The sequence below is a fragment of the Rhinolophus ferrumequinum genome, chromosome 27 (genome assembly GCF_004115265.2).
Source record: "Rhinolophus ferrumequinum isolate MPI-CBG mRhiFer1 chromosome 27, mRhiFer1_v1.p, whole genome shotgun sequence".
NCBI lineage: Eukaryota > Metazoa > Chordata > Mammalia > Chiroptera > Rhinolophidae > Rhinolophus > Rhinolophus ferrumequinum.
In genome coordinates, this window is record NC_046310.1 from 21,451,960 (window position 1) to 21,479,693 (window position 27,734).

At 40.1% G+C, this 27,734-nt stretch overlaps 1 protein-coding gene and 1 pseudogene across 5 annotated transcripts in view; one reads left to right on the top strand and one right to left on the bottom strand.

Annotated features, from left to right (window-relative positions):
- Positions 1-27,734, bottom strand: part of RYR2 (ryanodine receptor 2) — a 572,172-nt gene that overhangs the window by 385,502 nt on the left and 158,936 nt on the right. For all 5 annotated transcript variants that reach the window (XM_033099500.1, XM_033099502.1, XM_033099501.1 and 2 more), the window contains exon 2: positions 18,174-18,293. In XM_033099500.1, coding sequence (XP_032955391.1) covers positions 18,174-18,293 — 120 coding nt within the window. The remainder of the gene's footprint in view (positions 1-18,173; positions 18,294-27,734) is intronic.
- Positions 13,713-14,146, top strand: LOC117018419 (40S ribosomal protein S24-like; annotated as a pseudogene).

Below are 27,734 nucleotides of genomic sequence, written 5' to 3' on the forward strand. Positions count from 1 at the left end.
GTCCAGATTCTATCATCATATTGCATTTGCTCAGTAAGCCTCCGTCATAGCCATGACAAAGAAAGTACTATTGTCAGGTGACTTATTCAAATCCAAACAGAAAGTGAAAACCTTGGCCTAAAATCTGGGTCCCCAAAGTCAAGAACAAATGGCCTCTCTTCCACCGAATACATGGAAATGCCACGAGTCAACTCGAGAAATAAACATGAGAGGCGGCATCGCAGGCAAGGAAATTATCTTCCAAACATGACTCCAGGTTAAACCTTTGGTTTCTGCTCTCCATCTTTCCAATTTAAAACACATTATGAATGTGTCAGCAGCTCCACAGCCCCTAGTATAATTAAAACTCATTAGTTTGGCTCACAGTATAATGGGACCACAAGTGCTGTGAAAACATATTCTCCTAAAAGCCCCTAGGAGGACATAAAACATTCACAACCCTCAACAAAAACTTAGCACACATGTCAAAGTATAAAACTTTTTATTAGCAGACGGCATGACTCATCACTCAGGGAGACTATACTTAGATCCAGCCAGTCCTGGTTTATGACTTTGAACAAATAGAGGTGGAAAGTATCTCAGGGCCCAGAAGTCCACCACACCAAAAGGTCATCACAGTGCTGAAAATTTGACAATTTTCTTTGCAGAATTCTCAGAAAAGTTGCATGTTCCAAGGCCTCAACCTCATAATCTTATTTTGTATCATTTCTTCTCTTTATTATTAACCCTCTGTAAATCAAGTCTTATACTTTTCTTCTTCCATACTCAAATAGGGCAAGTTTCATCCTTTCTCTCTCCAGAATGTCACTTTTTTGGAGCCAGAGCAGGGTAAAAACACTCTAATCGATGATAACTCTTAATTCTACCAGCAGAATAAAGAGGAGGAAATAGAAAAGTCAAAAGCCTTTAAAAATTTAGCTAAGACTAACTCTGAGTTTAGAGCAAAACTTATGTAGATGTATGCAATAAACAACAAACCTTGAAGAATTATATTTTTAGTGTCATGATTTTCACCAAGAAAAATACCTCTGAGCACATTTATATAAATGTTGAATTGTTTATCAGAGGCACAGATATGACACAAAAACAAGATAATAGTGAATCTTACAAAAATATCGGTTTCCTCTATATAGAAAAAATAGCCTCCCTTACCCTATTATGTCGCTGCAATGTCTGATAGAAGCCCCAGAGAAATGATGGCAAGGTGAAGAATTTGGGTTCCGTAAGATCAGGAGAATTTGAAACAAAACCAAAAACCAGTGTCTCCCCGTCACACAAAACATCTGTGAAGCCTAGAACGGTGGTTCTTTGTGTCTTGTTTTTTGTTTGTTTGTTTGTTTGTTTGTTTGTTTGCTTTTGGTCACAGAACTCATTGCTAATCTGCTGGAAAATGCTTACATCCCAAACTACCAATACAACTTGAAAAAACTGTGGGTCCTCACAGACAATAGGTGGGCAATCAGAGCCCCCTAAGAGACCATGGGCTCCTGACATCAGGAACCTCACTTTCTTATGCATTCAGATGGTGGCAGAATTGACAAATGAGAATGAGTGTCAGGGTCAAGTGATGAATGAATGATTATCAAGAAGAAGAACTTGATTGGTTAAGGGAATGTAACTTCCTCCTGAAGGAACGAATGATTCAAACACACTGGTAGTATCATCCGAATATATAAAAAAGAGAGAAGAAGCTTGGCCTTTTTAAAGAAGCCAGTTACTAAACTTATCCTTGAGTGTCACGCCTGTATTATGAATACTCTGTCACAGTGAAATTCTCAATGTGAGCTCCAGTATACATTTTTTAAAACTTATAAACTTCAAAATCTAAGTTACTGTTGATAGTTAAGGGTGGCTCCATTGCTTGCTACTTACTCTGAATCAAGCCATCCCTTTATACTCCTGTTTGATGTGATTCTACTAAAAATGCTTTTAAACTGTTTGATATAGTCATTCTTCCTGGGTTTTAGATGTGTGCTGAAGTCTTTCAGTCTAACACCCACTGGTACCTTACTTTTTTGTAGCAAGGCAATTATAAAAATGGCGGATGGTGATTTTAACTTTTATGGAAGTCATTACTCTGTCAAAACACACTGAAGCACTTATGCCTTATCTGTCCCTGCAGTTTGTTAGGGTAGAGAATAAACATTACCCCCAGCCTGTCCCTCTGATTATTTAAATCCATGTGTCAGCCTCAGGGCTTCTTCTTCTTCTTTTATTCTTGTCCCCCTTTTTCTTTACAAATCAAGTGTTTCTCCCTCTCAAGTGTTTCTGTTTCTGGGATGGAGTTTTGTATTAGTTTCAATTTTCTTTCTTCTTTTACATAGGAAATATGACTATAATTATTTCTTTGCCCTTATCATTTGTATTTTTGACAACTGTTTTGTTCCTTTTACATTCTTGACTTTTTTCCAACTATTCAGCTGTTAAATAATTTCCAAAAGTGTGACTTTATTTTTGTATTCATCATGTGCTTTTCAACTTTTTCAGTGACAAAATATAGTTACTATTAAAATTCAACTGTGCACAGTATTTACATTTTAGTCCCCTATGGCTTTGTGCATTATTAAACTCATAGTCTACTCTTCTAGTTTAAGCAATAAGGATTCTGAGAAAGATTTTGCTATTCTTAGAAGACGGAGAAAAAGAAAATTACTGTTTACTTTGCTGAATCATTCTCCTCTAATACTTCTAAATGCCTGACCTGAGTCCCCTTCTCTTCTATAACTCCAATCCCCCTAGGTGATTTCCACCCACACCCATGGTCTTAAACACCAGACCTCACCTCTCCTTAGTCTTCCCGGCTAACAGTAAGCTGCTACTGACACCTCTACTTGGATGTCACAAACTTTGCACAGTCAAAATAGAACTCTTCATATTAACATCTTCCTTTCTCTACACTTCCCACCAATTTTGTTCAACTGAACAATACATTCCAATCCAAAAATCTTTTATTCCTTTTTCCCTTACCTTGAATATACTACAATTTAATTATCTGTTTTCCTACTGACAAATCCAGTCCAACAAAAATTCTGCATCTAACTACTTCTATTGCCTTTACTAAGACCCAGTTGAAGCCACTGTCCTCTCTTGTCTTCCCCAATCCCCTCTCCATAAGGCAACCACACAACACAACCATCCAACAGCTTTACATTGAACTTAAAATAAAAGCCAGACCTCTCATCCTACCTTGCAAAGCCCTTGATGATTTGGCCGCTGCCCATCTCTTTGCCCTCATGTCCTATCACTTGTCCGTCGCACCTGCTAGACTCCAACCACACTAGCCTCTTTCATCCTTTGAACAGTCCATGTTCATTTTCATGTTAGAATCTCTGCCCTGTTTCTTCCATCTGCCCGCCATGCTCCTTCCTCTCTACATCCAATGGCCGGTTCATTCTTCTTACTCAGCAATCAGAGAGGCTTTCTATGGCCAAACCAATCTAACAGACATCCTGTCATTTACTACTGCCTTGCTTTAATGTTCTCTGCATGATGTATCACTAATTGTCAACTAAGTTATTTATTTTCTGTCTTCATCCACGAGAACAAACAATCCACAAGATAACTCGGTGTTTTGATCACTGCTCTATCCCTGACTTTGGACACTGCTCAGCACATAGTAGGCAGTCAATAAACTATTAGCTTGGTGCAAAAGTAATTATGGTTTTTGCAATTATTTTTACCTTTTTAAACCACAATTATTTTTGCACCAACCTAATAGTTGTCGAATTAATGAATTTAAAAGTACTACAATAAACACCTACATTTCAACACCCAGCTAAAATATAAACTATTACATACACAGTTGTAGTAGGTGCCCCCCGATTCCACTGTGCGTATTCCCCTGAAACAGGAACCATTCTGCTGAATTCTAGTTATCACTCAAGTGCTTTATTTGCAGAATTTTACTGTATATTTCTATATTCTAATATTAATTACAGAATTGTTCATATTATATGACATAAATGGCATCATAATGTATATGTCCATCTATATTTTGATTTTTTTGATTTTTGCTTAACATCATATTCTTAGAATTCTTTTTGATACATACAGCTATAGTTTCACTATGTGCAGTATAACACTGTGAATATACTACAATTTAATTATCAATTTTCCTACTGACAAAATTTAGAGATCTTTTGTTTGTATGTTTCTAAAATAGTCTTTATTTTTTAGAACAGTTTTAGGTTCACAGAAAAATGGAGTCAAAATACAGAACTCCCTAATATCGTCCCCAGTCTCCCCCACCCCCAGAGTGGTACATTTGTCACACTCAGAGAACCTACAGTGGAACACAATTATACCCAAAATACATAGCTTAGAGTTCACTCTTAGTGTTGTACATTCTATGGGTTTTAATAAATATATAATGACATGTACCCACCATTACCGTATCATACAGAGTAGTTTCACTGCCCTGAAAAATCCGGATCTTTTTCCTGTCTCCATAGTTTTTGCCTTTTCCAGAATGCCACAGGGTTGGAATCATACAGTATATAGCTTTTTTAGATTGGTTTCTCTCTCTTAGTAACACGTATTTAAGTTTCCTCCATCTCTTTCCATGGCTTAATAGCTCATTTCTTTTTAGCACTGAAAATATTTCATTGTCTGGATGTATTACAGTTTATTTATCCATCACCTACCAAAGGGCATTTTTGTTGTTTCCAGATTTTGGCAATTATCAATATAGCTGTTATAAACATCTGTGTGCAGGTTTCTGTGTGGATATAATTTTTCAACTCATTTGGGTAAATGCTTTGTAGCATAATTGTTGGATCATATAGTAAGAGTATGTTTAGTTTTGTAAGAAACTGCTGAACTGTCTTCCAAAGTGACCGTACCATTGGCATTCCCACAAGCAACAAGTGAGAGTTCCTGTTACTCAACATCCTTGACAGCATTTGGTGTTGTCAGGGTTTAGGATCTCGCCATTCTAACAGCTGTCTTTTGTGTCCTTTTGCTATTACAAAACTGTTACAGTGAATATGTATGTACATATTCATGAGCCCATGTGCAAGAGTTGGTCAAAGCCAGGTACATTTCTTAGAGAGAATTTGCTAGGTCTCAGATATTACCACCTTCAACATTATTGGGTATAATTATATTGCTCTCCCAAGTGTTGTACCAATTTACAATCCCAACAGGAATGTATGAAAATGTCCACTGGTCCATATCTTTGCTACTGTTTGAAAAATTTACCTACTTTTGCCATGCACAAGAATTAGAATGTGACTTTAAGTTGTACATCCCTTATTACTCACAACTTGACAATCTTCCCAAGTATTTGGAAGCCATTTGAGTTTTCTACAAACTACTTCTACAAATATATTGAATATTGTTATACTTGGATATTCTTTCTTCCTTATTAACTGGTAAGAGTCTTTATATATTCTGGATAGCAACATTTTATCAGTGTTATATGGACCTATTAAAAATATCTTCTTCCAATTTGAGGCATGTTTTTTATTTTTTATTTTTATGGTACTTGTTGATATCCAGAAGTCTTTCATTTTAATGTTATCAAATATGTATTTATTTTGCTTAGTGGTTTGTGTTTTGGTTTTTTTTTTAGTCAGCTTTATTTGTATATAATTTAGTGCAATAAAACTCACCAATAATACATCTACAACTTAACGAGTTTTGACACTTGTTTACAATCATAAAACCATCGCCACACTTATAAAATAGAACATCTCTTTCCATTTGATGGAATACAAACATTTGCGTCTCTGCAGTAAATCCGCACCTCCTTCCCTAGCCATTGCCAACCACTGAGATGTTTCTGTCACTGTAGCTTTGTCTTTCTACAATTTTATCTGAATGGAATCATTCGGCATATAAGCTTGAGTGTCTCACTTCTGTCACTTTACTGACTGCTCTTTTGTTGCATCTGTGTTGTTGCACAGATTAATACTTTGTTCTTTTTATTGCTAAATAGTGTCACTTTATGAGTTAATGGAAATTGGTTTTTATTCCTATTATGAATAAAACTGCTCTAAACATGAATCCAGGAGTTTGTGTAGAAACATGGGTAAATAACTATTGGATACATAACTGGGAATGAACTGGTGTATTATATCCTAAGTTTATGCTTAATTCAGTTAAGAAACTGTGAAACTGTTCCAAAGTGACCACATCCTTCTGTTTTGCCCTCAAGACTTGTAGGAGGGCGGCTGCTCTTGGTGTTGGCAACACTTGATATTATACGTCTTCAATTTCAGCCATTTTAGTGGGTGTGCAGGGACATTTCGCTGTGGTGCTAACATGCGCTGCCCTAAGAACTAACGACATTGGTCTTTTCAGGTGCCTATGTACCTCCTTCACTAAGACATTTCTCCGTCTCAGCACAACATTGCAACAACTCTAAGTTCCCCAAACACATCCTTCTGACTTTCCCAATGCCTCACCCCATCAGACTCCCTGCTGCACACACTGCTGTTCATTACTTTGTTCCCACAACAAGTGCTCTCCTCTCTTGGGCTTTCTGACTCTGAATAAGCTTGTCCTCCTCCGCGTGCTGTGTTTGTTTCTTCTTTGCCATCTTCAAGTTCAGATCTCAGCCCACTACTCTTCCCTTTTTGCAGAGGACACAAATACATTCCTCACAATCTCCACACCGACTTTAGAAACCACCTCTAGTCCATCTCGGCGCTGAAACCTTTCTGGCCACCCCTTCACAGTGGCCGTCCCCTTCTCTGAGATCCTACGGAATGGACCACTAGCACTAAACGATCCACTGGGGTATTCGATTAAGTAAATAGCGTGTTGTCATCTGGCTGTTTTACAAAGTCAGACAATAAAGTTTGCAAACTCATCCTAGAAAAAGTGCTACATACCTCACTGCTGAATATCACTATGGTCACTTTCGAAGTACTCCTCTTGGGAAGCTATGCACCAATGCCAGCACCTAGTCCACTCTTCAAAGCAATTTTGGAACTCTTTTTCTGGAATGGCCATCAAAGCTGTCGTCATATTACCCTTGATGTTCTAAATGTCATCAAAATGTCTTCCTTTCAGTATTTCCTTTATCTTCAGGTAAAGAAAGAAGTCATTGGGGACCAAATCAGGTGAGTAAGGAGGATGTTCCAATACAGTTATTTGTTTACTGACTATGAACTCCCTCAAAGATCGTGCCATGTGAGCTGGTGCATTGTCCTGATGTAAGAGCCATGAATTGCTGGTGAAAAGTTCAGGTCATCTAACTTTTTCACACAGCCTTTTCAGCACTTCCAAATAGTAAACTTTGTTAACTGTTTGTCCAGTTGGTTCAAATTCATAATGAATAATCCCTCTGATATCAAAAAAGGTTAGCAACATCATTGCAACAAGTTTGTGAACTTAATTGTCAGGCCTTCGTATGTCCTTTTGCTCTCCAGTGTGAGCTTAATTTTAAGTTTCTCAAGAGGATGTCTCAGTAGTAAAATGCATGTTAAGCATTTTATAAGTAATGCTGCCTGACCTATAATTTAACTTAAACAAAATAAGTAGAAATATAAACTTCTTTATTATTTACTGTAAAACAATGCATAAAATTAAAAAATGTCTATGTCAAGAGAGTTATGCAGGCAAAAAAGAATCTTAGCCTTTTATTCTGCATCAACTTTGTCAACAATTGTTTACAGTTTTTAATTATTTTTCAGTAAAGTGTGTGAATCTTTAATGTATGAGCATCCTAACAAAAAACTAATCATAACATGAAGTAGTAAATCATTACTGAAAATGCACTGTACCGGTCCATTATCCCTCTATACAGGATTAAGCATTATTATAGTCACAAACATGAAAATTTATTCTGATAACATTAAAGACATTAAATTAATTCTTTGAAGCCAGAAGACGATGTCTGTGCATTCTTTGGAAAGTACAGTAGGATAAAAAAAGCCAAACGAACTAGTTAACTGTCAAAATAGGTACATTAGTATTAAGTCATTCATCCAAAGAAGGAAAACCAGTTTAAATCAGCCAGTATTTATTGATCATCTATTTCCTTCGAAAATGAATTATTACCTGAGATATAAAAGATGCTATCTCTGCCTGCAGGTGCTTTGTTGGTTATTAGAACCGACTCTGGGTGGTGATCACACAACGTGACATATAAATGATGTATCACAGAACTGTACACCTGAAACCTATGTAACTTTACTAACACTTGTCACCCCAATAAACTTTAATTTAAAAAAATCATACTAATTTCAAAAAATAAATGTAACATAAAGGGACACGTGATTAAGCAGCAAGGGGTGCAGTAGAAGGAATTCATTTTGCTTGACAGAGAGAGACAGAAAGAGAGAGGGAGGGGAGGAGGGAGAGAGGGAGAAAGAGCCAGAGCAAAAGCAAGCGGCAGAGTTCCTTTTCCAGGGAGAAGGGGGATGCAGGGAAATGCAGGAGGGCTTCACAGAGGAGGCACCTTCCACAGCTGCCTAAAGGACTAGCAGGCTTGCTTGAGGTGAAGGCTGTGCACAGGAGTTCCAGGGAGCAGGAAGACGCATATTCAAAGGCATGTCATCTTGCAGTAAACTCAGTCGAGCTACACTGTTCCTACCTCCACAGAAGTTCATGCATCATCTAAATGCACACATCCATAAGTGGTGACAGAGGTTCGCTCCTTGACCAAACTAGCCAGGCGCCTCTGATCCCTCTTCTCAACTAGGCCTCAACTTTGGTACCTAAAAACTACAGACTCAACACAAATGGTTTTGTCCATTCTGCTGCCCCACCCCTGCACCCCACATTAAGAGACTTAAACACTAACACAATTTCCAATAGCTTAAGGTCACATCTCTGGGATGATACCCCCTTCCTTAAAGGGCCTGCCTGAGAAAGTTCAAGGCTGCCAGAAGAATTGACAGTGTATTCCAGCCAATACCTGAGGATCTGCTGACCACCCTTTCTTGGAGCCCTTACTACATGGCCTTGTAATTGTGAATCTTCTCTGTCCCTTTGAGATGGACATGCATCTTCTACAACTCAGGAGTGTCTTTCTCAAGGATCGAATGCCAATCCTTTGAAAGGTCAACATCAGAAAGATGGAGCCGCCTCCTCAGTCTCTGTGGGCGGGTAGATCCTAACTTCCAAAATTGCCAGCTGACAGACACAGCGGGGCTAATCAGCATTTATAGTCATCACCCCTTGGTAATTTTTCATTTGCCTGACTCTAGGGGACCCTGCTTACCCCCTTTCCTACTCCCTCACTCTCCCTTTAAAAAGTCCAGTCACTTCTGTACAAATCAAAGTGGAGTTCATTTCACACTGAACTCTCTTCCCTATTGCAATAGTACATCACTGATTAAAATCTGACCCGACCATCCTAACCAGTGTCTGGCTTTGTTTATTGTTGATAGTCGTACATGAAACAACGCCACCCACTGCTTCAAAGCTTTCAGTAGCTCTCTTAATCTTTCAGATAGAGCTGTGCTGGCACATGGCATGTGAAGGCCTGCCCCATCCCCAACGGTACCCTTGGGAATTCCCAGTCTCAGACAAATGCTTCTTCTCCTGTTTCTCTGTCCTTGTTCTTCTTATGAAATGCTTCTACATCATACTCTGTTTACCTATATTCATATTTTACTCATTTATTCTCTCATTCATTCATATGACATATTCATGAACTTACTAATTACCATCTGTCAAGGGGTCTGCTCAGACTCCACGCCTCTACCCCCATAAACCTTCAACAGGAGCTCCAGCCAGAAGATCTCTTTCCCAACTTTAGGATAAGGTGAGTCCATTTAACCTGCAGGCAAAAGGTTTTTTTTCTATCGTATCTTTGATCATTGCTCCTATTGTATTTGCTCTAGCTTCTCCTTTAGGAATATATTTTCCCTATGTTATACCAGGAATAGACATCCTGCAGTCCATGTGCCAAATCTGGCCCACTGCCCACGAACGAAGAGTGGCTGTTACATATTTTAATGATTGAAAAAAGAAATCACATGAAGAATAAATAATATTTTTGACATAAAACTTGTAACTTCAAATTTCAGTGTCCATATAAATACAGGTTAGGGGAACACAGACACGCTCACTTGTTTGTTTGCACACGGTCTATGGTTGTTTTCATGTCAATGTCAACATCAGAGTAGTAGGGGAAAAAAAAAAAATCTGACCCACAAAACCTAAAGTACTTATTATTTGTCTCTTTTCAAAAAAAGTGCACCCACCCCTGTGTTACATCCCCATGTGCTGCAGCCATGTTCACTCCAGTGATGGTTAAATCCCACTCTCAGATCCAGAAAGCAAGATGGTGTGTAGGACCCCACTGCATTTTCAGTTGTTTACAGGCATCCACTTAGTCCTGCTCTGAGCAGCTGACCTGGCAGCTTCTCCTATCCCTACGCCTGGCTCTGCTCTCTATTATTACAGTAACTATACCATAATCAAAGTCACAATTCCTACCTGTTCTTCCACCAAGGCCTTTAGCACTTCTCTCTGCATGTGCCTTTAGTACATCAGTCAATCATTCGTGAGGACCAAAGCTCCCAGAATGCAATGGGTCAGCCCCTTCCAGTTGATGCCCTGGCCACCGGTGTGAGTCTGAACTGATGTGACAGAGTGGCAGGAGGTACAAGAAGACTGCTGTTCACTTTGCTTGTGAGCACAGCCCCTTCAGAGGCAGATAGACTACATGCATTGAAGAGTCTGCTGATCTTTCTACAGTGTTTGAGGTAAACCTGTGTGTCAGAGGTAAACCCCAGGTAGCTTTGTCTGCAACTGGTTCCAACTGCCGTATAATCAGTGGATCTCTCTCTCAGACTTTAGATCGTGTTTCAGTCTTAGATTTCAGTGTTTCTTAAGTTTTCATTTGATGTCAAAAAACATAACAGGAGACCTTCTTTGCATTCCTAGCAAGGAGCTCGCTTTGGCTCTGGTGTGTGGCCCGGTGGCTGCAAGGAGTCCAGCTGATAGCGAAAGCCTATTTCACCTGATTCATTGAGAAAAGGTGAAAAGTTCCAAGTTTACTTCCGACAGTTCCGTTTTCTACCAGCCTTTAAAAGGAACATACACGGAAGCTATTCACAATACTTATATACAGGGCCTGCAGCTACAAAGAAAAATACCCCTTATAACTGCCAGAGCAATACAGGAGCCATGGCTGCTACCCTACAAGGCTGAAGACCAGACGAACTTATTCATGGCTTGGCAGGCCATTGTTGGATTGAAAGCTACACTCCCAAACCTACAAAGAAATGAGTGTGACATTAGAAAGTTGTTCAAAGGAGATTCACATCCCAGTTGGACAGTTTGTGTGGGTTAAAGAGAACGACGATGAATATCCATATGTTGCTAAAGTGATTAAACTGTTTGAAGATGATTTTGAACCTCATTGCAAGAAACATGCTTCAGTACAGTGGTTTATCCGGTTCTATGAAGTCCCTGCCCATAAATAACATTTGCTGAGCTGGAAGCCTGCTGAGCCGCAAGCCTGCTGAACCGAGACGTTCTCGTGTGACTGCCCTGCGTGTGACAGCAACAGTAATATGAAGACCATCATTAGTTCTGTGCAGGTAGCGACTTCAGCCCCCGATGAAGTGATACCCACGGATCCGAAAACTGAGAACACCGTCCTGGTGAAAGTCTCTTGCAATGAGAAGGCGTTCAGACCACTACCACCAGAACGGTTTGCAGAATTGGATGAGCTACGAGAAGGCAGTCCTAGATGCCAGAAGCCCGTGGGAGCCAAGACTGAGGGCACAGAAAGCTCTCTTGGATCACCCACATCTGTAGGTGTGCCACAGAATCTGAGTTCTCCTGCCAGAAGCCTGGCTCCCCTGGCCTGCTCACGGTCGCCCACTCACTGGAAGCGGAGATGAAATGTTTTCATCGTCACACATCCCTGCCATCAAAAATTCCTCTGTTCCTGACCAGAGCTTCTTAAGAGCCACAATTGCAGAGTTCCGTCCATCAGGACTGGAGGAAGCAGCATCCCAAAAGGTAAACAGGCAACACGTGACACTGTGCAGGGTGGAAGGACTCCCAACCCCCACATCAGAGACCATGGCAGGTGTTCTCACCTGGGCGCCTGCCCCCTCCTCCCCGTGGAGCCTCAGCCAGGAGGATGTGCTGTAGGCGTTGGGATCAGCTGTTTCTAAAGAGCCTGAGCACTGAATTGTGGCAAAGCATACTGAGTGAAAATGGCTATTGTGTGGTTTGAAACTTTCCATCAAATAATTTGCTTTTTCCAGGGTGTTTGGAAAATTTATAGTCATTACAAACATCAGATTATAAGACCAAACCATCCTTCCTACAATAGACCCTTCCTCTGACTTTTATTTCTGTTAGTAGCCCTGCCATTTATTTAATGGTAACATACCATGTATATAAATATCTGTAAACAATTACTGGTATTAATATAAAATACTTCTGGGAGAATAAAAAAAGAAACATAATGAGAAATCAGAAGCTCATCTTTCACGACAATGAGAATTCTTTTAAATGCTTAAAATATTCCAAGAATGAGCCTTTAGCTCATAAGACAATGTATCAAAGCTGTATTATTCTGGTATTCCATAAAAATCCTTCCTACTTCGGGGATTTCAATTATGTCACCTTTGTCCTTTTGTATCAACAACTTTTCCTAACTGAGTAGCAGAATCAATGCATGTTTAATATAGTAAGAAGAAATAGTCCCATATAACTTATAAATTGCAATTTAGCAAACAGTTCCATTTTGGTCACTATAACAATCTGGCAAGATTGTTAGATATTTTCTTATAATTCTTGTGTTCTACTAGAACGTTATATGCAATCATTTATTCTTTATAAACTGGACATTAATTCATCATTAGGATATTTCCTTTCTGCCATACCTATCATCCATGTTTTTCCTCTTAAAATATTGGCAAATAAATAATTAACGATATAACTAAAACACAAGGATTTTGAGAAACAAATCTGATTAATTTATGTTTTTTGCCTAACACGTTGGTCTTCATTTTGCCTCCCTTTTACCCAAACAAAATTCTGTGAAAGTCACGATGAATAAAGTAAATAGAACAACAAAATAATAGTGTGAATATTGATTTTCCTATAACTATGATTTATTACTTCAATTAAGTTTTAGGGGAACCATTAAGAAACAAGTATCTGTTGTTTAAAATGTTTCATCAACTTTATTTTTAAAGTGATCCACTCCTATATCATTCAGCATTTATCTTATACTGACATTTTTATTATTTAAAAATTCTCACTTGAATAAGAAGAACAGTTCATCTGGAATATCACAACTATTATGCATCATTAATATCCTAATGCATTATTTATGGTGGTGAATAATATCCTGAAATGAGAAGTCACTGAGGATAAAATATTGCTCTGTCATGTTCCATTATAAGAAGAAATACTTTTAATTACAGTGATGCCACAGAAATGAGAAGAAATGGAAAAAGCTCTTGATATTGTTCTATCCCGAAGCTCAACTTCTTCTTTGGACGCCTGATAAACTCCAGTCATATTTTATACAAACAGTGGATGTGGACTTGTCTTAGAAATACAGAATCACTGAAGTGTTGGGCCCAAACAAATCTCAATGGCCTCTTACTTTCTCTGTCCTGTGTCCACAAAGAGTAACGCCAGAAAACTCTGCTGGGAGCATTAAGGTCGTTAAACAAGATTCCTTTTTTGTTTCCTCCCAGTGAATGTTTTTTTTTTTTTTTTTCTGAGGGACCATTTTATGACTATGGGCAAATGATTTGCCTAAGACTAATATTGGTCTCATGATGAACAACACAGTAACTAGCTGGACCAGGAAGTTCATGACCAATAGACTACGTCAATGGAAACAAATGGTCATTGACGTCCTTCACCCTGGGAAGGAAAGAGTACCTAAGATAGAACTTTGGGGAAAACTAGCCAAAATGTATAAGACCACACCAGATGTCATCTTTGTATTGGATCCAGAACCCATTTTGATGGTGGCAAGACAACTGGCTTAGGCATGATTTATGATTCCTTGGATTACGCAAAGAAACATAACTTCAAACACAGGCTTGCAAGACATGGCCTGTATGAAAAGAAAAAGGCCTCAAGAAAATAGCGAAAGGAATGAAAGAACAGAATGGAGAAAGTCCAGGGGCCTGCAAAGGCCAGTAGTGGTGCTGGCAGAAAGAAAGAGTCAAGATTCGGCAGTAACTTTATCTGCGGTAACTGAGCAGATCTGCCATGAGAAGACTAATAAACTAAGAATTCTTATGTGAGAAAAAAATAATTAACTTCTAGTTTTATTCCATTATAATCATGTTTGTATTATTGCTATTCTTCGGAATTTACGGAGGTTTTCTTTGTGGTCTAAAATACGGTCAATATTCTTTAATGTTGTATGTGAACCTTTTAAAAAAGGGTACTCCTATTTCTGAGACTCATCTCTCTATAAGATCAACTTCACTGACCTTTTATACTAAACATTCCACTTATTTTTTCCAGTTGAATTGTGTTATGTGTCCTATTATTGATGTACTATACATATTAAAAAGAGAGAGAGGTAAATAAGGAGCAGAATTATGTTTACGGGCAATAAAGGCACAGCAGACAAACAGATACAAGTTAGGCTGAGCCTTCCTGCACCTTCAGCAAAGGAAAGCAGTCAGTATAGCGTTTGTAGCTTCACGGCTCTGGAACAACTTGTTCTGTCTCCACCTGCTGTCAAACACGGCCTTAGATTTAGGAAATCTATTGGCTCCGCTTCCTTCCTCCACTTTGACCTGACCCTTCTCCATCCCTTGCCTCTGCCATCCCTCACTCAATCCAACCTTGACACCCAACAATTGCTCCTCAGAGCAGGGCTCTGTGTAGAGGGAGCCTTACTTGGTTAGTTTCAAGGGTCCAGAGGCCAAGATTGCTCCAGAAATATCCATCCCTACCTTGCTTCCCATGCTCCCTCCTGGTTCAGCTTCTGTTTTTAGGATGGCTCCCCACATTTTCCAGAGAGTACCTGCTACTAGTTTTCTTTCTTCCACTTCCTCCTTCACATCTACTGATACCATATGTGGGCTAACCTGTCACCTAGTTAGTTTTAAATATTATATTGTCTGTGGGTTTGGGGGTTGCCATCTTCATAGCAATATCTGTTTTTATGTGGAGATTCAAAGAGATTAAAAACTATCCCTCCCTGATAACTTCTAATTTCTCCTTAAACTTTTAATAACAACAAGGTGGGTCGGCCTGAATATGACTGATTCCTAAGAGAAAAAGCCCAACTTCTCAATTCTAAAATATAGAAACAAAATGAAAAGTCACTCATATGAACAGTGCATGGTAAATACAGGGGGTGCCAAAAAAATATACACACAGTTTAAGAAAGGAAAAAACTGTATTAAAATTGTAATACTCAAAATATACTGATAACGAAAGATATCTACAGGTCATGTGTATATATATTCTTGGCACCCCCGGTATCTGTATGAATTATGAATAAATAATTGAAACACATCACCAGTTTTAATGTTTACATTTTCAGCAGGAAAATCTAGGCTGGAATTACAAACCATTCTCTTTCAGGCAGAGATCAGCCTGCATAAATATCCTAGGAGCATGAAACAGTCTTTTGAAGTAAGCCCTGCCTTTGATTAAAAGATTCTGGAGCTTAAGATATTTCTGGGATTGTGTCCAGGAACACATATATAATTTATAGTGACTGACTGCTCACGGCCAACAGTAATTCTGTTCTCCCAACCTTTGTAATAAATGCAGGTAATACCAATTTGAGAGGAAAAAAGGACCATCTCCCACTTTAAATCAATGAAAGTCAAATACAGATACATCTGTATAAAACAGATCTGTACCCAGGCTTATGTATTTTGAACATGAATTGAAACAGAGTTTTAACTCTGTTATTATAGAAAATTAAAAGTCTGTCTTATAAAAAATATAATTGGCCTAAGACTAGTGGTTCCCTTTCAAACTTAATAATCCACTAAATTTTATGGATCACCTACTATTTAAAGCACATGTTTAGCACTAAGAAATAAGAAAAATAAAGGACATAATCTCTGGTCCTCAGGGAATTCAGAAGCCGGTATACATATTGGAGAGTATAGATATGTATGTATTCAGGAAAAGAAGGTGGAGCGGATTTTATACAGAATTAAGCCCAACTGCAATATAACAGAAGTATAAACAAAGCACTTAAGAAGCACAGAAAGGAAAAGTGAGGCCATTTAGAAAAGAAGCAACCCAGAAGAGGGACTGTGAGACAGGCTTTCAGGGACAAGCCACATTTCAATAGGCAGAAAAGTCCAGAATGGGTATGCAGGTCAGGGAGAGAACATAGACAAATGGAGATGAGAGAAGAAACTGACAGAGTGGGGGGTTGTCAAGGAATCTGAGGCAGGAAAAGAAAGGAGTATGTATGTCATTAAAAAAAAAAAGTTCAGATGGGTTTACTGGACGTCACTTGCTCTTTATTTCTATGCTTGATCGGCAATCTCAATATCTCGTCCTACAGGTGAATTTTCAGATAAACCTGAAAAGAATAAGATAGCATGACAACAATGAAAATGGTCAGTTCGCTAGGTCTTCAGTAACCACTAGGTCATCAAGGAGTCCCGCCAGGAATAAGCACTTTTCATGGATGCTTGTCCTAGTAAGTGTCTTGATTGCCACATGATGTACCTACTACAGAACTGGGAGCATTCACGTTCAGTATTGGAACCAGCGATTCCGTAAAAGGACCAAGAGAACAACAGCCAGTACAGTGTTCAGTGTAATGGAGAAAATCAAACACCCGCTAACAAAAGGGCCTGCCTGGCTCTAACCAGTACAAAATAAACCACAGGGAAAGCACTAAACTTCCAAACCCCTAATATTTTCTTTTTAAGAAGAATATTTTTATAACATTTTTTTATCACAGCCATTTTTGCAAGACTTGTCAAATTAAACATAAATCAAAGCAGGGCTATAAAATGCAGAATGATTTGCCATCACTATTACACTATTCACAAGGTTACTTGGCACTGAATTATCATAATGAATAAACACTATTCCACAGAACAACCAAAGACAGACGTGGCATAAAGAAAAGAATTAGGGACTTGGGGCCAAAACACCGAGGTGTTAAGTGTGAGAAGCCCGTGCTAACACAGCTGCTTCCCGTTACATTCAGCACTTCAGTCGCCGGACCTGACCTCTTTTCGTTGTCCATTTCCCATCTGTGCAATGGACATTACGGGATAACCATCATACTCTCATTGTGACAAAGAAATGAGATTGTGCATGTCACAAGACTCTGTAGAAGTGCTACACAAAGGATCAAATGGACTGTTTTCTAGTTGATTTCCTCCCCCACCCATCTTCATTCCCTCTCTTTCCCTTATCTTACAGTCTGATCTATCAGTATATCCTCTACATCCCCAAAGCCCATTCCCAATCCCTCACCTTATTTTCCCACCACCATGGCTTCCGGTCTGAAGAACCACCGGTCCCATCCAGACTTCTGCAGGCACCTTCCCACTAGGCTCCCTGCTTCTACTCCCACGAGCCCAAATCCTCTAATCCACACGAGCGCCAGAAGAATCTTCTAGATATCTAAACCAAATTGGTACTGTTCCAATGCCCTCCCTTCATACTAGAGAGAAACCTCATCTCCTCACTCTGGCTGGCAGGCCCTCTGTGACCTGGTTCCTTTGAGACCTCATCTCCTATCACTCGTCCCTTCACTCATGGTATTACAGCTGCCGTGACCTCCTAGCTGTTCCGTTAAACACTCTGCAAGCACATTTCCAACTAGGGGCCCTTGAGTTACCTGGTCCCTCTTTCAAGAACGTCCAAGAACTCCATATTGCTCCCTCGCTCACTTCATTCCCATCTATTAAATGTCTCCCGCAGGCAGGCCTTCTCCCAACACCCTCGGTGACAGACTGAGTTTTTGCCTCATCCCTCTCTTCCCCATTACTCTGCTTTTCTTCTTGCCCTTAGTTCTGAAATGATATCACTTATCTACCTGTTCACTTTTCGACTGGGATAGAAACATCATGGTGACTTATCTATTCTTATTAACAATCATAGCTGAGTTATTTACAGAATAAGGGCTCAATTAAAAATGTGCTTAATGAATAGTAAAAACACTTTTCATGTCCACTTTAGTTTACGTGCGCCACAGAAAATAGTCGAGTGCCCACGAATAACTTCAATGCCACAAGCAGAACCTGAATATTTGAATCGCCCCAAAGGCTTTACCCCACCTTGGAATTCGAAGTGGACTCCAGGAAACAGAGTCTGTTGCCAAATCCTTCAGCTGCCAGACACAGTTTCTGTTGTTCCTTGTGGATGGTGGCAGTGCACTGAAGGACCACTTCATCGTCCTATGGAGGGGAGAGAAAGGGGGGACGTGAGACATGTCATGACCAGCCAGTCTAAATCAGATCTACAAGAATATATTTTAGTGCATTTTAAAAATCAGAGAAAAATCTAAGAACAATCGTCAAAAGCAAAAAACAAAACAAAACAAAACCCAAAACACAGAATCGATGCCTGGAGCACTTTTACTTGCAAATAAAAAATGTAACAGGATGAGGGGAGGCGGGGGGTGGGGTTACTGCCTCTCAAGACAACCAACGGTTTCCTCGCTGTCATTACTTATCCCCAGGGGCAACCAGCATGGAGAATGGTAAAACGCAGATCTCCACGTTAGCACTCTTACACACTTTCTTAATCATCAAAAAAATCACCAAGAAGTTATCTGACATAGTCCTAGGGCAGCAAGAATGGAACTGATTTCAATAGCAAGCACACACGTCGCCGTTCCAAAACTGACACAGGAAAACAGGTCAATAACGGAACTGGTTTCATTCAAATCGACCAGAAAAGTCATCTTAGCTCAACCACAAATTGACACTTATCACAGAGAAGGCACACCATGTTTACCAAGAATACAGCGTATGCCAGTCCTGCATTAATTCATTTATTCCTCGCGACATCCCTGTAATATAAAGATTACCCACACACCTCCATGAGGAAATCGGGGCTCCAAGATACTTGTTAGTCACAGAGGGCTGATCACGCTTATTTCCAGGCACTGGTCACCTACCTAATTCATCAAAACCTAAAATTCCCTAGTCCCACACTGCTTCTAGAAGCTCGACTCATTTCTACTACATTTGTCACCTGGAGAAGCACGTCTCAATCTTTATCCTGCATCCTACCACCAGCGGGTCTCTCTAAAATGCAGATTCTGGCAGTGGGTCTTGGGTGGGGCTGATTCTGCACGTCTATCAAGTGCTCGAGTATAAGGGGATCCAGAAGGGGACGCAGACAGGATGAGGTCCCTGGAGAGATGAGAGGGGTCTTCCAGGAGAGTTGGGAGCCATCAACACAGCTGAATATTAAGGTAAGTCTGTACTTTGGACAGAACCAGAAATGAGAGCACATGTGGAGATGCTCACGATATTTGGGCCATACCAACCATATAAGGAAAGAAGCAAACTTAAATAACATACTGAACGACCCTATTAAAGCCTCAAGCCAGCTCACTGGTGCACACTCGCCATCAGTCTGTGCCTCTCCTGATGGAGTGCCCGGCGGAGAGCTCAGGGCAGCTCTGTTACCCCCCAGGGACAGCGGCTGGAGCTACCACTCTGATGGCCTAGCCTGGCTTACTTACAGGCTTTTCCAGTTTATCTGGGAGCTGTAAGCAAAGAGTTCCTTTGTGGCAGAAAGGAAAATATGCTGAGCATGGGTGAACCAAACACCAATTCACAAACACGTTCCCTTTAATTAACATCTCATTCATCTCAAGGCTCAATTTTTCCAGAACCACTGTGGTTTGCCAGTCTACTGACTATGCATTTGGAATCTTCAATAAGTAGCTTTATTTTTTTATTTATTACAACCTATGTGCAGTAAATCTGGTTATTGTCAACCTACACGTTTGTGTCTTGGTGTACACAGACGCAAGCGCACACACACGGAACCTATCTTCTATTCCAAGAACAAAGACTAAATACAGCTAATACTGACGGTGTTATAGAACAGAAAGAGTTGGTCCACATGGTCCCAGCAGAGCTAAACGCTAAACACCAAAAACTTCAGTAAAGAAACACTGCCTGTTTGATTATGAATGGTGCCTCCCAGGAGAACAGAAAGCTAGTGCTCAAAAGCCCGACACCCCAATTCCCCGACTCCCCAACAGTGTGTAGGTAACAGATTCTAGGGGGAAAATTCGCAACACTCCGTAGGTAGAGGCTTGGGGTCATGCTGGGAGCTGATTGGTCAGAGGTGAGGTGAGGGTAATGAATCAATTCTTTGTGTCTTAGAGGACGACTCTGAGATCCATTCCTGGGTCCCTCTGTCTGGTCTCATGGGAAAGAAGCGAGGGGGTCGTTCCACCCCAGGGCTCAGGGGGTGAAACATAACTTAGGTCAAGGTGTTATCTTTATCCTGCCAGAGGTCTAAACTTTGCGGCCATTGGTCAAATCTGGGCTACTGTCTTCTGCTGCCTCAGGGATGCTGAGTATCTGGGCAAAAGGCTGGTGGTTCTCTGAGGGGCATAGAAAGAGGGATATGATTTCTAGAGCCAGGATTTAAAACTAAGTTTAATCAAAGTCATAAGGACCCTCGGTTTCAAAGGGGGTCCAGAGAGTTCACACCACTTAGCTGACAGAACAAGGACAGACAGAGTTCAAGTATGTCTTCTTGGGCACAAGACCTCTTCCGAATTAGTCCTTGCTCCCTGGTCCTGAGTTCCAGACTCCTAACTCATACTTCCTGTCTTCATATTTTGGTTCCACATGCCATTGGTGCACTTGAGTGCGGGAATGCACAGATAACCATCATTCTTCCCGCCTCAGCCCACAAAAACTAAAATCATCCTTACATACTCACCTTTGGTACACTTTGTTTTCTGAATCCCTATGACTCATGCCTTAGCACCTAAGACAACAAGTTTTGATTTAACACAACAAATCATATTCCATAACCAAAATGCTAAAAGTGAATTCTGCTTATGTTCTCTTATTTCATTACAAACAATTTCAAAGTCTGTTGATTAATTAACCATGCATGACTAGCATGACAAGAAGATAACAGCAATTGCTCTTCCTGGAAACTGATTCTAAACTTGAACACTGTTTGAACCTATTTTATAAAACAAACTTGAAGAAACAAAATTACTACTCTTTCTCTGTACAAATTCTGAACAAAATTATTTAAAAAGGAACAGTTTATTATTTATTGTTTTTGCAAAGTGAAAGTAGTTTACTGGATAAAGAGCTCCTCTATAAGCAGAGCAGAGGTTGCCTGTGAGCGAGCGACAACCAGAAAAGGAATCTTTTAGAAGAAACTTCATGAACAAGTAGAAGAATGGCAGTGCTTAAGTAAGTGATACAAAGCTTCCAGTGACGGAGTCCTCTGGGCTCTACGCCATCCATACCTTCCAAGCCCATCCACTTCTCACCACCCTAACAACCACTGTCCCTTGTGCAGACGCCTTCAAAACCCGCTAAGCAGTTTTCCACACTGCACACCCCCTCCCAACGGTGCTTCATCCTTCAGGTCACGCCATCAACTTTACTGTACTGTTTCCCAGCTTAAAACCTTTAAAGGGCTTTTCATTACTCTAAGGAAAAAAGACCCCCAAACCCTTTAGCCACCAGGCCCTGCACTACTTGGTCTGGGAAAGTCCAGCATTTCCATGGGCCACCCTTCCCTTGTTCCCACACTCCCCAGGACTCCCATGCCTGCCATTGGACCTGCCCTCCCTCCTCTAGGTCAGACATATCTGTCTTCAAATCTCCACTCAAGCATCCGGTCCGGAGGTCGGCCTTCCCTAACCCACCAGGCCACGTCAGTTCTTTGTTTTGTACTCCTCTAGCACCATTTTCTTTCCTTCGGTGGCTTTTGTTGTCATTATACATTCATTTATATTATTAGGTTACACTGTCTAACACTCTGCCTGGCAAATACATCACTCAATAAGTGACTACTTATCATAACTCACTTCACGATTGCTCATAAATTAGGGCTGCCATGCTGACAAATAGAGCTATTTTTTAGAATTGTCAAGGCGAGATCCTATTTAATTCCCAATGAAAGCTAGTACCGTATGATCCCATTAAGTGATTTCATGGTTACATGCAGGCAGGAAATAGGGCAATACTGGATCCTATTACATCGATGACAAATTTTAATGTATCATAAGTATCCACAATATCAATATAAAACTCAACTGGATCACTGGGGGGAAAAAGCAGTCCAGTCCTTCATTTTCCCGCTATTTCCACACAAACAAAATAAAAGTTTGATTGCAACTCTTTCTGTAGGCAATCTAAGCAAATCAAACAAATTGTACTCCTGGAAATTCAAGAAATACTCTTAATAACTCTGGCCATTAACAAGTCCCTCACATCACGCCAGGTGCTTTCCTTATACTCTGACTTTCAAAATGTTTATCCAGGTTTAGAATTTCTGGAACTGGTCCTGTCCCTCTGTTATGTCCTGATCATTTTTCCAGTTAGCTGCAACTCACAAAGTCCACCATATGCGCTATATCCTACGGCTATCTGACAAGCAGGGCAGATTAAACTCTATGGACAATGAACGTAAATGCTTCAGTCAACACTGGAAGCAATCACAGCACCATCTAATTTAGACCACTGCACATAGAGAATGCTCCATAAACACATGTTGGGTTGAATCCCTTTGGTAAATGCTCCTGTGATCCTACAACCCTTTAGAACAAGTATATATTACTTATTGGGGAGGGAGCGATCACTGGAATATGGCATTCCAGGCAATTTTGCGATGACTAAATAAGACATAATTTCTGTAACGAATGGTGTCAAGCCTGCTGGAATAGGACAATATGGAAAATAATTATCAAACAACACCATCAATAGCTTCATTCAAACATTCATTTATCATTTAACAAGTATTTACTGAGAACATAATATGAGCTAGGCAATGTTCTCCGCATTTGAGATAAATCACTGAATAAATCAAAGATCCCTGAACTCATTATCAGGCTTATATTCTCCCAGGAGAAAAGCGATAAACAGAAACAATATATTTGCAAGTTCTGTGCAAGGTGAGAAGTTCTCTGAAAAGAAAATGGAACCTGGCACCATATAGGGAGGTCTGGGAATGCTGCTGTGGAGGGTAGGCTGAAATGATGAATAGTCAGGCCTCCTGGAAGGATGACTTCTGCCTGAAGACCTGAAGCAGGAAGGAGATGAGTCACATGACTTTCTCAGGGGGAGGATTCCAGGCAGAGGGAAGGCCCATGCAAGCCCTTAGGGCAGGAGAGCACCCTGCCTGCTCAGGAAAGGGAGGACAGCTTTGCAGCTGGAGGAGAGTCAGCCAGGGAGAGGGTGGTGGAGAGCAGGTCAAAGATGGGGGTGGGGCCAGGTCATGGGGAAGCCTTGAGCCCAGTGCAAGATCTGGGCTTTCACTAAGGGGATGGGCAGTCCCTGGGTCATGTGTAAACGCAGCCTGCAGGGAGACCTCCTGGGAGTGACTGTAACCATTCAGGGGACATGACAGGGACTCAGACCCTGGTAGTGGCAGTGGAGGTGGAGAGAAGTGATCGATTCTGGATATATTTTCTCCTTTTGAGTGCCGCCTGTGTTCCAGGATCTGTGATAAGGAAGGGGTCACAAGTTTATCTGATTTATTCCATCATCGCTTCATCATCATAACTTTTTGGCATATGGCGAACTAAAATGTTCTCTGTATGACTCGTTATTGTTAGAGTGAAGATGTAGTTATCAGAGAAAACGTGTTGAGACAATTTCAAAAAATGAAGCCCATCTTTTGAGTCTTGCATGGACTCTGTGTTTATTCATTTTAAAAAACACAGGCAGATAGAGCTCAGTTTGCACATTGGTACAGGACCATAAAAACGACCATGCAAAGCAATCTTTGGAAAATTGTTTATGACTGTTCTGTGACCTTTAAAACTTTTTGTCCGAACATTGAAAACTTTGCTTAGTATCAGTTATAAAAGTACAGAGAAACAAACAAACAAAAAATAGTCCAACGAATATCTGTTTAGTACACTCTAACTTGAAACATTGAGAATTAAAAAATTATGTTTGTAAACCACTTATCAAGATTAGTTGGAACAGTGCTCACTTGTCTCCTCCTTCTCATTATATAACTTTCCGTGTGGACAGAGCATCTCCTCTACACCTTGGAGAATTTTCACACTCCCACATTTGGATCATTTTACACCAGGTTCGATGTGATAAAATACCTCTAAGTTCTTTTCATGGACTTTTTTTTTTTTTTTTGCCACTGTCACTTGCTCTGCAACATCTTCACCCTTTGTGTCATTTTCTCACTTCTGTCAATCAGCTCCGTTCTCTCAGTTGCTCCAGCGACATATCCACTGTCTCAACCGCAGCAGGGTCCACGCTCCCAAATGCAGATTTATCTTCCACGACTCCACTTAGGTTCAATGGGACTTGCATTTCCAGCATCACCACTTTCTGTCTCCTCGCTGCACCTTCACCTTTGGTAGCCAAGTCCCATTTATCCATGTTTGTACAATGCTTTGCTCATGGGGACAAGGGGGTACCATGACTGCATGCTTCCTGTCCATGTGTGAATGAAGAACAGATGCGCAGCGACCAATCGCCACAGACTAAAAAGAGTGACATGCTTGGTCACCTGCATCTGATGGTGATTCACAGACTGAAGAGTGAGCAGCCAAGTCTGTACTTCACGCAATTACCGTTAACACGTCGCGGTAAATGAAATGTGAACCGTTATGCGGGGTACCTGCGCTACCTTACTGACCATGCTAACTGGAATGGCATGTCAGAACCACACAAAGCGCAGGCTGCCTGTGTTTCCTGAGAAGCTAATAAAGACACAGTAATTTGAACATAATACGTATATTCTGAAGGTAGAGCGGCAAATCAATATGAAGAAAAACAAAATTTTGTTTAGTGAATTGCATTTGTGCGACTGGAAGGATTAAAACTGTCCCAGTAGAGAGAAACCCTATAAATTAATAAACCCTATAAATTAATTAAAGCCTTCAACCACGATTTTGACCTTTACGTCCTGCCCCTTTTGCCGCCAAAACTCACACGGGGAAGACACACTCTGACTGTTCTCTGTGGAAGACCCTTCGGTTATCATCCATCACTTAAAGTACATGAACAAATTCATTCTTGGAAAAGAAACAGGAGGATGTAATTTCTGTGCAAAAGTCCTTGATCTACTCTGTCCTTAAACATCAGATGCTTCATACTAGAGACAGACCCTATACAGTAGTCCCCCTTTTCCACAATTTCACTTTCTGTGGTTTCAGTCACCTGAAGTCAACAGAGGTCTGAAACTACTAAATGGAAGATTCCATCAAGTTTTAAATTGCATACCATTCTGAGTATGAGATTAAATCTCCCGCCATCCCTCTCTGTCCCCCCGGGATGTGAAACATCCTTTTGTTCTGTGTCTCCAGGCTGTAGACGCTCCCTGCCCAGTAGTCTCATTGTAGCCATCTCGGTGGTCACATCAACTGTCCCAACATCACAGTGAGTTCCAGTCACCCTGATTTTACTTAATGATGACCCCAAAGTGCAAGAGCAGTGATGCTGGCAATTCGAATACTCGTATGCCAAAGAGAAGCTGGGAAGCTTTCTCTAAGTGAAAAGTTATGCATGTGTTTGTACAGGAGAAAACAGCGTAACAGGGCTCATCACTACCCACTGTTTCAGGCATCCACTAGGGTCTTCAAACAGGTCCCCCACAGGTAAGAGGAGATGACTGTAAATGCAATGGATATGGAAGACCCATCAGCCAGAGCCCACACCTAGACAGACACCAGAGAATTCCCACAGAGGGGGAATTATATGAATACAATAATTATGGAAAAGATTTCAGCCAGGAGGTGAACCTTTATTCACACCAAAGAATTCATATTGTACAAAAAACTATGCCTGTGTTCACTGTGGACAGGTTTTCACTGATAAATCAAAAACATGAGCAAATTTGCCTCAGGAGCAGGCCCAGTTCTGGAATCACTGTGAAGCCTTGGGGGGCCCCAGCCTTGGTGTGCACTAGAAAGTACAAGGAGTTACGACCCTTCAGCTAGGAAGGAAAGCAGAAAGTCTTTACAGGAGGTAGAGCCCTCGTGGAGAACACCAGGTAATTACTGCTAGGAAAGTATTTCAATGAAGGAAGCATTCGAAATCCATTATTCACAGTGCAATATTATCGAAAAGTTGTAAGATGAAGACATAGTGTTCTGAGAAACACTGAGTGTAGAATTTGCTAACAAGTAATAATCGATATGCTCCCCCATAAATTTGTCCTTGTGAATATGTATGCAGTAAACCTTGTTGAAAATCTAATATGTTGCTATTTGTCTTGACAGAACCGTGAAAATTGTGCTGAGTGAAAATGGGCCATTTTTTCCATTATTAATCCCTCATTGTTAGATGGCTTCTCTCATTTATGCGGCACTAAACATAACTATAAACATTTAGGGAAATCAGAAAATGACTCTGAATGCAACCAAAAATGCAGAACACAAAATAATGCACCTTAACTATTATATAAGCATTGAAACACATAAGAACCTGACATGAATGAATGGAAATATAGATACATAACTTATTTAAAAAATGGATCCCTATATCATATCACACACAAAAAAAATTCTAAGATTTATTAAAGATTAAAATTGTGAAAGGCAAACTTTTAGGCTTTAGAAAAAGATACGGATGAGTATCAGTGTGAGTTATAATAAAAAAGGATTTCTCAAGCAAGACACAAAGAACACAAAAAAATTGATAAACTTGTAATGGAAGGGGAGCTGACTCTGGGTGGTGAACACACAATGTGATTTATGGATGATGTGATACAGAATTGCACACCTGAAATCTATGTAATTTTACTAATAATTGTCACCCCAATAAATTAAAAATAAATTTTAAAAAAAATTGATAAACTCAGTTTCATTAAAATTAAGAATCTCTGTTCAATAAAAGCCATCACAAAGTAAAATGACAAACCAAAAACTGTAAGAAGATATTTGAAATTCATTTAATAGATAAAAAACATGCAAAATCGTTGAGAGAAAAATAGAAAAATAGGCAAAAGACATGAATAGCATTTCACAGTAGGAGAAATACAAATGGTAAGTCATATGAAAAGAGGTTTAACTTTACTAGTAATTTAAGAAATATAGAGTAAAGAAAATAAAATCCATTTTATACTCTCCAAACTGACCAAAAAAAAACAGCAGTCTGACAATACCAAGAGTTGGCAACAATGTGGAAAAATGGAGACATTTATACATTTCTGATGAGAGAATGAATTATTAAAAACCATTTTAGAAAACAATTTGACATTGAAATTGAAAATGTACATGCCCTGCAATCTGGTGGTTCCATTCCAAAAAAAAATCCACCAGAGAAAACCTTGTTTATTTGTATGAGAAAGCATGTGTCAGAAAGTTCATAACAGCACCAAAACCATGAACGAGAAAATGGTGCCCACCATCAAATTCAGCAGAAGAGGCAAGAAGATTAAGAGATTCAGCAATAAGACTGATAACCAAGGTATTCGGCTGCAAGGAAGGCATGCGTCAAGGTGGGCGCTTCCAAACTCCCCATAAATAGTAGTCAACTTGTACTGGGAGAGCTTTCTTCTGTGGTGCCTAGGATGTTTTGCAGGGGAAGACAGGACACTTCAAAGACCCCAGCAGAGCTGGACATCAGTAAGAATAGTCACAAGTCTTAGAAAAAGAGAGGAACCATGACGTCAAATTCTACTGAAGTCCACAAGTGGCTAGTTAG